The 10,905-nt window shown below is 41.5% G+C and overlaps 1 protein-coding gene across 1 annotated transcript in view; it reads right to left on the reverse strand.

The window, feature by feature from the left end:
- The window catches only part of LOC139322918 (synaptotagmin-like protein 2), a 29,640-nt gene extending 19,043 nt beyond the window's left edge, over window positions 1–10,597 (reverse strand). The window contains exons 1-3 of the mRNA XM_070952177.1: window positions 10,416–10,597; window positions 9,711–9,862; window positions 1,887–1,986 (exon numbers count right to left, since the gene is read on the reverse strand). Of these exons, the coding sequence (XP_070808278.1) occupies window positions 1,887–1,986; window positions 9,711–9,862; window positions 10,416–10,516 (353 nt within the window). The 5' untranslated portion in view covers window positions 10,517–10,597. The remainder of the gene's footprint in view (window positions 1–1,886; window positions 1,987–9,710; window positions 9,863–10,415) is intronic.
- Window positions 10,598–10,905: the final 308 nt, after the last annotated feature.

The following is a 10,905-nucleotide window of genomic DNA, read 5'->3' on the forward strand; positions in this document are numbered from 1 at the left end:
ATGCTCGGGTTTTTTTTTTTTCCATCTTCTAGTTTATTGGCAAATGAACTGCTTTGAAGCAGAAAGGCATTCTGTTCCTGGATAAATAATCTAACAAACGGCATTAAAGTGCTCCAGCATTTCAACTGGAAAGATTCATGATTAACCTTTCTCTTAGCTTCTGGCTTTGCAAGCTTTCTTTTGCAGTCAACAAAACCACTACCGGAATTGACAGCTGTGGTTTACCTGCCAGTTTAAAGAACAAATAGTGCCTGTTCTTGCAATGAAGCTTTAACAGGGCAGGTTTTACTTCTTGCTCAGTCTCTAGATTTCAAACTTGGTTGTGCAACGGACTTCAACGACCTCACTGGGAAAAGTCCGGAAAAGAAGCACAATTAAAAATTAAAATACAAAAGGAACCCATTTCCACTGGTGGTTAAATGCAAAATGCCCCCTTTCTTGATAACCTAACACCAGCAGTGCCAAAACAGACTCTCCCACCCTCCACTTTGAAAGAAGCAATCAAAACAAAAGCCTTTTGCTGAATCACATTTGGAAAAAACAAACAAACACGGCTTGATATGTTGCCAGACCTTAACAGGATAAAGATATCTTGGCAATTCCTGCAAAAGGTTTTAAAATAACTCTGCTTTAGTATAAACAGACAAACAACTGCATTCCTGCAGCACCCTGAGCTGGGATGGTGAAGGACTGGATTTTCTGGATTTGCTCGAGACAGGGAACCTAATGTTAACCAGACCAAGGTTAAAATCAATCACCATGTAATGCAGCCTCTAAGTTTGCAACTGAGTGCTTAGAGCCCCTAAATCACATAAGCAGAGCATCTTCCTCCTTTACTCCCCATGCTGAGTCTGCATTCCTCACTGCAAAAGCTTTGCTCGCATTGCCGAAAGCTCACTATGATCTTGCTTTCATTTCCTATTCTTCTCTTGCCCCCAAACTATTCTCCTGACTTAGGCTGAAGGTCTCCTTGTGCCTAACACAATTCTGCAGTTTTCCTCATGCTTCCCCATATCCCGTGAATGCTCCCAAGATGGGTGATTGGATGGATGGATGAAGGACATCAATATAGCCACCCATCTTAACCAAGATAATTCTTGGTGTGGGGAAATCAAGAAAGGATGCTGCTATCTAATTTGGATAATGAAACATTTGCAAGAAAACAAGCAAGTTCAGAGAGCACCAAGGACCCTTTATTTCAACCCTGAGGAACACATATTCTCCTTTAAAGGTTGCATGTTGCATTTGATTGCCAGTGGAGAACAGAAAATTACAGAAACAGGAAAATATAAAAACACAGTAAACGCAACAATGGATGAAAAACCTAGTCAAGACAATCCTAAACATTTTCCAACACTTTGAAACAGCAGAAAGCAAATACACTGACATACCAGGTTCCATTAACATCGCGGTCCCAAAGCTTGGGAAAAAAATAAGGCCTTCTAGAACAGGGGTCTCCAACTTTGGCAACTTTAAGACTTGTGGACTTCAACTTTAAGACTTGAAGCCCACAAGTCTTAAAGTTGCCAAGGTTGGAGACCTCTGTTCTAGAACACCAGCAGAGTTTCAGCTGTCCAAGTCTCAGCAGGAAAGGCTGTTCCATAAGGCAGGTGCCACAATAAAAACCATTATGCTGTCACACTTCTTTTTTTCCTTCCTAAGCCCACTGACCCACCCTATCTCCAATTACTTTTCCTCGGATTCATCTAGATTTTGCCCTCAAATTCCATCTGAAGCTCCTATATTTTGCCTAAGCTCATCCTAAAAAACAAAGGCTGTGCTTGGAGAAAAAGCAAGATATAAATGTCATCTATTAATAATAAGTTCACAACTAAGCGACAAGCACACTGTTGGGTTTGTGCTTTCCACATGCATTTAAGAATTACCTTCCTTCTTCTGAGAGAGGCGAAGACAAAACAGCTACATCTGTTGGCAACACCGCCTGTCCACCTTCCACGATTTGGGGAATGAATTCATTATCTGTGCCTGTTAAGAAAAGCCAATCATATTTCATCTGTTTTCTAAAAATGCTACATTTGGAGATCCCTTTGCCCTCCCTAGAATAGGACAAGGTGCAATTATTACTGGCAACCTATCAGTCATGCCAAGGTAATGCAGCAGGGTTGAAAGGTTCTTGAGTTGACAGTGATTGGAATCGTGTTTTTTTCTTCTTCTTCCAGGAAATGAGTCTCATCATGCCAGAAAGTAGCATGGGGCTGAAAGCACTCATGGGGCTGAGAGATGGGTGTGCAAATGACAACAGGTGTGTGTCACCAGGATGCAAGTACACAATGCTAGCATACTGTTTCCAGTTTATTTTTGCTTTTTATTTTGCCTTTTCATTCCAAAGCTTCAGATAATATACACTGTGACTTTTTACCTTGTAAGGTCACCCTATGAGATAGGATGATGATGATGAGGGGATGGGGAGAATGACCAGCCTTAGGTCTCTCTGTTCCTACTCTACTACCTTTAGCTTTAGACCATGCTGGACCTTGAGATGAGAGGGAGAGCTTGGCCAAAGTCCTAATTTCAGAACACTAGAAACTCACTCTCCCCTCATCATTCATATTCTGTATCATCCTTTTGACATCTCCTCCTCCTCCTCCTCCTCCTCCTCCTCCTCCTCCTCCTCCTCCTCCTCCTCCTCCTCCTCCTCCTCCTTCTCCTCCTTCTCCTCCTCCCCTCCTCCTTCTCTTCTCCTTCTCCTTCTCATCATTGTGATATCATCACCATCATAACTTCATCACCATGTTATTATCATATCATCATCATATTATCACCAGCACATTGTCATAATATCATCGTCATCATCATTGCTGGAAAAATTCCCATTCAAGTTATTGAATTGCAATCTTCCAAAACGGAACTGCCAGTGTTGCAGGTCATTTGGTACATATCAACAGCTTTGGGGGCGACGCCTCACTGAAAGTTTTCCAAGAACTGAGCAAAGTACTTTTTCAGAATGAATCACGCTGTTAGTTTATTGTCTATATTGCCTAATAGCAAATGCAAATTATATTTGCATCCATCCATCTACCTATGCATAAAGTGATGCAGAGAAGAATTTGGAGCCAGGCTAAGTTGTTAGTAGACAGGACTTGTACCATAAAACACTAGAACAGTAAAAAAATTCTTGCTTTGGCAAACCTGTTTTGGCTGAAAAGCTGACCTGACAAAAAAAGAAACTTCAACAATGATTCCTTTAAACCTTGGCAACTTTAAGACTTGTGGACTTCAAGTCCCAGAATTCCCCAGCCAGCTATTATGATTTAAGAGAGACACTCCTCTCTTAAATCATAATAGCTATTTTTGAATGGTTTTCCTAAAATGTAACCATTATATGAAAGCTGTCTTTGACAAAAAAGATTGAATGAACCCGGATGTTTAAAATGTTTATTTTTGTAGGATTGCCTGTGTTTATATGCATAGATCCAATGTTTCTTTTCCTTAAAATGTTTTTGCCGATTTTGCAAGTTTTTCTGTTCTATTCTGACCCTTTTAATTAAAAAATCCCCAGAATTCATGTTGCAGAAATTCAACAAACAGAAGAAACATGGCGGTTAAAATCTATAGATCTGTGTTTGGTTTCTCTGCACTGAGCAAGCAAAACTTTAAGTATATCTATCATCTTCCCATAATTGGAAATTCTCCCTGGTCCCTACAAATGCTGATTATGTTTGGCTATTTAAAGCTAGCCAGAGTTGACAGGGCCATAGCAACATGTGAGAACTTTAGCACATGTAGCTCAAGAGAAAATGGGCAATGGGTAGGAGGTTGACAACAAACAAACTCTATCAAAACTCAACACGTATTTACGGTAAGCCCTACCTGGAGATCCAGTTTGGCTTTTTCTTTCCAACTAACCAATCCCAGATCAAAACTAAACAAGGCAGAACTGAGTCTGTCAACAGGAGAGCAGGATATGAAGCCAGCAACTTCCTGTTTGGAACCCAAATCATTTGAACTTGGCAAACAGAGGAGGTGACTGAGTAAGGGCTCATAAAAGGAGATGGGCTGTGCTTGTTTGCCCTGGCAGAGAAGAACACAATCAATTTTTTTTTTTTTTGCTCTGCTAGTCGAAAGGAAAATAATGCAGGCCAGGTAAATTGTGCAGAGAGCGTGCAAAGAGTGAAACTGCCTGGATGGGGGTAAATGAAACCTTGGAGTTTCGAACTCATCTGTTAGGACTGAACTGCCAAGGGAAGGTTCATTTCAATTATCACATGGCCAGATGGCAAGATAGGGTGCAATAGAACATGGAGCAACATGTTTGGAAGGACCTAGGAGATCTTCTAGTCCAAACCCCTGCTTGAGCAGAAGACACTATAACATCTCAGTCAGTTTTCCAATCTTTTCTGGAAAATCTCCAGTGATGGACCCCCCCCCCCCGACTTCTGAAGGCAAACTGTTCCACTGATTGTTCTCAACATTAGGAAATTTCTCCTTAGTTCAGCTTAAAAGTTGCTGATGTTGAGAAACACTGATCTCTGATCAAGATCCTCCCAATTCTGGGCCCGTCTGGCAAGATCACCTTAGAATGTCTTAAGTAGGAAGAGAGACCCATGCAGGCATCCTTCTTTTGTAAATTTAAGACAAAAGAACAAGAATAAGAGTAACTTGTCTAAACTCGTTCATGCCATTCAATTCATAACAATTCATAACATTCCATCTTTACTGCAACTTTTCTCCTAAGGAATACAGTATTTCAAAACAAAAAATTCTCCATCTCATCTAATCATCTTAACATTCAAGCAATTTGTTTTAGGGGTTTCTCTTTACTGGAAGTTGTCTATCTGAATTATATGGAAAGCTGTTCTTGAGCCTTAACAAAATTTAAAAGGTGGTTTTCAATAAAAGCTAAGAAAACAATGACTCGGAAGGAGAAACTTTGGTGTTCATATAAATAACATTCTGAACTCAACAGTTGTCCAACCTGTTTCGCTGGCTGGGTTCTTTGTTTGGTTAAAGGTCCACCTTTTTAAAAGTTATAATCTCTTCACCGATTTACTATCTGGTTGAAAACAGAAGCCTGATAAACACAAGAATTTCAGAGTTATACAAGCTCAAACAAATTCAGGTTGATATGGCATTTTATTTTCTATTCAAATGCCATGTCAAAATTAGGGCAACGTTGTCAAATGCAAAAGTTGGATGTGTCAATTGAGTTCTAACCCAGATATCACCAATAAAACGGAGCCAGACAGCCAACCAACCAACCAGCAAAAAGCGATGGTTATTTGCGTTATATTATTTAATATATGAAATGAACTTAGACAAATGTATAAGTTTCTCGATAAAGCTCAAATGTGCACCAACTCTACATATGGTTGTAAACTGAGGATCAGCTACCCAGGATAGAGTTAGAATTGGTCTAGCAGTTACAGTAACTCCATTTGCTGTTTTAATTTCATATTAACTGATTCTTGTTTATCTATCAAACCATTATGTTGCTAACTTAATTTTATATTTCACTTAAAACTTTTTTTCAAGTCTTTGCTTCAGGGAATTCTAGAACAGAGAAATAGTTGTTAAATCCAATGGCTTCATGCTACTTTCAGAGGTGAGCCAGATCTCAATCCTCCCCAAATTTAAAAGTGACACCAAGTAAAATGATCAGAGTCGGGTGCAGGGATGAAATCCAGCAGGTTCTGACAGGTTCTGGAGAACCGGTAGCGGAAATTTTGAGCAGTTTGGAGAACCGGCAAATACCCCAGAGTGGGGTGGGAATGGAGATTTTACAATATCCTTCCCCCAGGAGGGGAGGGAATGGAAATTTTGCAGTATCCTTCCCCTGAAATGGGGAGGGAATGGGGATTTTGCAGTATCCTTCCCCCAGGAGTGGGGAGGGAATGGGGATTTTGCAGTATCCTTCCCCCAGGAGTGGGGAGGGAATGGGGATTTTGCAGTATCCTTCCCCTGGAGTGGGGTGGGAATGGGGATTTTGCAGTATCCGTCCTCCAGGAGTGGGGAGGGAATGGGGATTTTGCAATATTCTTCCCCCAGGAGTGGGGAGGGAATGGGGATTTTGCAGTATCCTTCCCCTGGAGTGGGATGGGAATGGGGATTTTGCAGTATCCTTCCCCTGCCATGCCCACCAAGCCATGCCCACAGAACCGCTAATAAAAAAATTTGGATTTCACCACTGGTTGGGTGGCATCAAAATTGAATTCAGGCAGTCCCCAACTTACAACCACAATAGAGCCCAACATTTTTGTTGCTAGGTGAAACAGTTGGTAAGCGAATTTTACCCCTAGATTTTCAGAACATATTTTTATGGCTTAGGCCTAGATGCTGTGTGAATTTAGCCAGCTATGTTTTAGTCAAGGCCAATTTATGATCAATTCAATCTGTATCTTTCAGTCCTTTGTTAGGGTTGTTGGAAAGATATTCTAGACAAAGGGAGAAAAATTATGAGAGCCTTGAGGGGAATAAGGTCAAAGAAACTGAAAACATATAGATTTAGCTTTCCTGTATTTTATGAGAGACCATGTACCAGTGATGAAATCTAAAATTTGTTACTACCGGTTCTGTGGGCGTGGCTTGGTGGTGGGGGAAATGTGACTGGGTGGGCATGGCCAATTTTTTTTTTACTTTTAAAACCATTTTTTACATGTAAAACTATGTTAAAAATGCTTTCAAAAGGCTCTGACGATCCCAGCTGAGTTGCCTGATTATCAGAGGGTTTTTAAAAAACTCTCTGCCGATCAGGCAACTCAGCTTGGCTCGTCAGAGCTTGGCTCGTCAGAGCCATTTAAAAGAAAAAAAAATCTCTGATGATCGTGCAGCTCAGCTGGGCATGAGGGGCGGGGGCAGGGATTTTTGCTACTGGTTCTCCGAACTGCCCGCCGTCATTGCTACCTACTTGCCCGAGCCGGTCCGAACCGGGAGCATTTCACCCCTGCCATGTACCCTGTTTCCCTGAAAATAAGACATCCCCTGATAATAAGTTCAATTGGGCTTTTGAGCACATGCGCTAAAATAAGCCTACCCCTGAAAATAAGCCCTTCCTGAAAATATTTAAACGCAGAGCTAGAAATCAGGTAAGACATCAAGAGGAGCCCCATCTTGCTCCACGTGCCCCAAAATAATAAGACCTCCCCAAAAATAAGGACTTATTTCGGGGTTCAAAAAAATATAAGACAGGGTCTTATTTTCGGGGAAACACGGTAGATTTAAGAGAAAACAGAACAAAAAGTCAGAAAGTCCCACAAGAAGAGAAGACATTTCTTCTGACTTCAGATCCCTTCAATGATGGTCACTATCCATCTTCAAATCACGCCTGTCTCCTTTCCCTAAAAACAGGCTGCTCAACATAGCATGTGGGGCAAGACTTAATCAGGTTTCTTAACCTGATCAGGGCAAGCAACACCCCTAGTAACCCAGAGCCAAAGTCTTCTTGGCAAGAGATTTAACCAAGGACTTTGTAAAACTGCCCAGCTGGATTTATTCTGCCATGCTAAATGTAAATGTTTTTATTGGAAAGAGGGCAAACCTTCGCTGGCGTTATTTCCTCTTACAAGGCATACAATCTGTAGCGTTTCAGCAGAAAGCATATATCTTAGGAAGAGAAGAAACCAAAAAACAACAACAATAACAAAAGAACTTTCGCTGGGTTTTCTTTTGGTAGAGCTGCAGGGAGTGATGAGAATTCAAACACGGTAGGTCATGTTTTTGCACCGCATCTCAAAAACAAAATGGAAGTCTCCAGTCCTTTGCTCTGAGTCATGCCTAATGGCATCTCCTTCTTTCATAGGCACCTCCTTGCTTTGTGCTGTTTTCCTCTGAAACTACAGTAGCAGCCAAAACTGTGGAAGCCTTTTGGGAAAAGTGTATTTTCTAAAACTAGCTAATAACACCACCATTTTTTTGGAGTAGTACCATAAAATTATATATCAATGGAAAGATAATTTAATCAAGAATGTAATGCAATACCCTTTATGAAGGATTTGCTATTAGAATAGCAGTTACAGTATAAAGAAGAAAAGTGAAACATGTAGAAAAAAACGAGATGTACAAAAATTATCGTCGTATAATTTTTGTCGGTTGAATAGTTTTTGTCAGTTAATAGTTGGGTAACCTTTAGCATGAATTATGACCTTACAACGTCTTCCCATGGAGTGAACCAAGTCTTTTAGTTCGGCAGCTGTTATAATGTGAAACCAAGATTGAAGGATTGCTTCTATTAACTGGGTTTTATTGCTGGGTCGCTTCTGACTAACAAGTTTCTTTAGTCAGCTCGATAGATTTTCAATTGGGTGAAGGTCTGGGCTATTCCCAACCATTCCAGCAGTAGAATATGATTATCTTGACATCCCCCCCCCCAAAGTGGTATTATTAGCCATCAAAAATACACTTCTCCCAAAAGGTTTCCACAATTTTGGCCACTACTGTAAACTGCCCCAAGTATTGTCAAAGCTTATGAACCCATCTAGCCATTAACATCTTAGATTAGTGGTTCTCAACCTTTTTCCCCCCCCCCCTATGGACCCCATTTAAATACCTTTCGTGGTCACGGACCATAGCCATGGACCTCCAAGACTTAACTCAAGATTTAAATCATAAGATGTCTTCAAGACTTCGTGGGCCTCTTGTGACGACATTGTGGCCCCGCAGGGTCCACAGATCAGAAATCAGAACCACTGTCTTAGATCGTAGAAGCTCTTAATAATTTTTTATTTATTTTAACACCCCATTTCAAGATAGGCTCAATTTTTGGTGACTTCATGGAGTGGCTCAGAAGTTCTGTAGGCTGCAATCTAGCAGTGGTTTGTCATAGCTGAGTTTCCACTCTAGCCAAGAGTCTTAGTAAGCAGGTTACAGAACAGTATAATTGAGCCATTGTTTGCAGATAGCTCTCAACATACAAACACGACAGAGCCCTATATTTGGGTTGCTAAGCAAGAGAATTGTGCCCCATTTTACAACATTTCTTGCCACAGTTGTCAAGTGAACCACTGCAGTTGTTAAGTTAGTAACACGGTTGTTAAGTGAATCAGGTTTCCCCATTGATGTGTCTTATGAGAAAGTCGCAAGAGGAAATCACGTGACCCTGGGAACTGCAACGGTCATAAATATAAGTCAGTTGCCAAGTGTCTGGATTGTGTTCACGTGACCACAGGGATGCTGCAATGGGCATAAATGGGAAAAACCATTATAAGTGACCTTTTTCAGTGCCTGCAAACAGCCCCTACAGTTCTAAACAAATGGTCATAAGCTGAGGACTACCTGTCCTCTGATATGATGGGAATCATGGCTAGTATCTCCCCCTTGAGCTGAATCAGAAACACAATTCTTGTGAAGAAAAAAATGAAACTTTGATCTTGGTTTATTGATCAGAAAGATTTGGTTTTATAGAAATGGCTAGTTATATATTAGTGTGTAAAAGCAAAAAGTTGAGGCTGGAGGCTGTTTATCTTGGACTGAGCTAGGAAGAGTTGGAAGTTAATGCTCTCTTTTCTTTCTTTTCCTCTTCCCCCTTGTATCCCACACCCCCTTTTCACGTTCCCTTTCCTGCCCTTAATTTCTTATTTTCTCTTCTCTTTTTTTTGCATTTTATATTTTATATAATAAGATAAAAATTTAAACAATTAAAAAAAAAGAAACGCAAGTCTGAGCTAAGTTTCTAAGAATAGGCAAGAGCGGATGCGAACCTCAGATCGAGTGTGATTTGAATGCTAGTCTAGCCCTTGAAATGCTTCTGCACTCACCGTCAGAGTGGCTGTTTTTTTTCCTAATTGAAGCTCGCAGCAGATCTGAGCCTTCTAAATCTTCTCGGAAACGCTGGGCCTTCGCTTCGTGGAACCATTCGCCCGTCACAAACTTCTTCTTCTTTTCATCCTTCAGCGAATCTTGCAATCGCCTAAGCAGAAGGGAAGAGCGAAAAAACAGAAAAAGGAAAAGCATGTACCATAGCTTGGCATTTGATGAACATATTCCTTTCATGCATCTCTTAAGCGTCTTTCATTGAAAATGTGCCAAAGAAACAAATTGCAAAACTCCATCTTATAAAGACCTGTAAGCAGTGGTGGGTTGCCCCCGGTTCACACCGGTTCTATAGAACCGGTAGTAAAACTGGCGGAAGGCTCCACCCACAGACCCTGACGTCATTAAAACGCTTCTGCACATGTGCAGAAGAGCGCGCATGCAGCCTCGCTGCGAACCAGTAGTAAAGGTAAGTAGAACCCACCCCTGCCTGTAAGCCCAACATCATGCCTGGCTGAGGAATTCTGGGAGTTGGACTCTACCCATCTCAAAGTTGCCAAGGTTGACAAATAGTAGTCTGGGGTGGGGGGGAGAAGAAATTCTCTGGTTTCTCAAAAGCAGAAATCCCTCTTCTGCTACCATCTGGGAAACATAATCTTGTATATCTGTGCATATGTATAGTTTGACCACTTCCAGGAAGTTCTTCCTACCTGATCCGATCGCTGTCCTTTTTCTTGAGCTCTGCATCCCTCTGCAGCACTCTCATCAGCTTGCTATACTCTTCCTCGGTCAGAAAACTGAGGTCCAGCATCTTCTCCTTGGTGTCCCACAATCCAGCCCAAAGGCCGGCACTTCAGATGTACAACTAGAGCAGTGAGCTGGTCATCGACACGGAAGCTGTCTGAAGGGACAAGTGCCAAGAATTCAGGCCAGGCTGCCTGGCAGAAGGGCCTTTTGGAGGGTCCAGTTGGTGCTGCAAAGCCTGAATCTGACCAGGCACAACTGGACACTCTTAGAGCTGGTTGGTGGAACGATGAAAATGTTTCTTCCTACTCTTCTTGGTCTGAGTGGAAGGGGGAAGGGTGAGCCATTTGCATGAGTGGTCTCAATGGTGAGCTTTAAAGGGTTGCAATAGCACATTGGAGAACATTCCAGTATCAGTTGCCTTCAGTCAAAGAAGTCTGCCCGTCCAGTTTTCTC

Source organism: Pituophis catenifer, unplaced genomic scaffold (genome assembly GCF_029215685.1).
Source record: "Pituophis catenifer annectens isolate HBS135680 unplaced genomic scaffold, rPitCat1.0.hap2 SCAF_11, whole genome shotgun sequence".
NCBI classification, from domain to species: Eukaryota; Metazoa; Chordata; class Lepidosauria; order Squamata; family Colubridae; genus Pituophis; species Pituophis catenifer.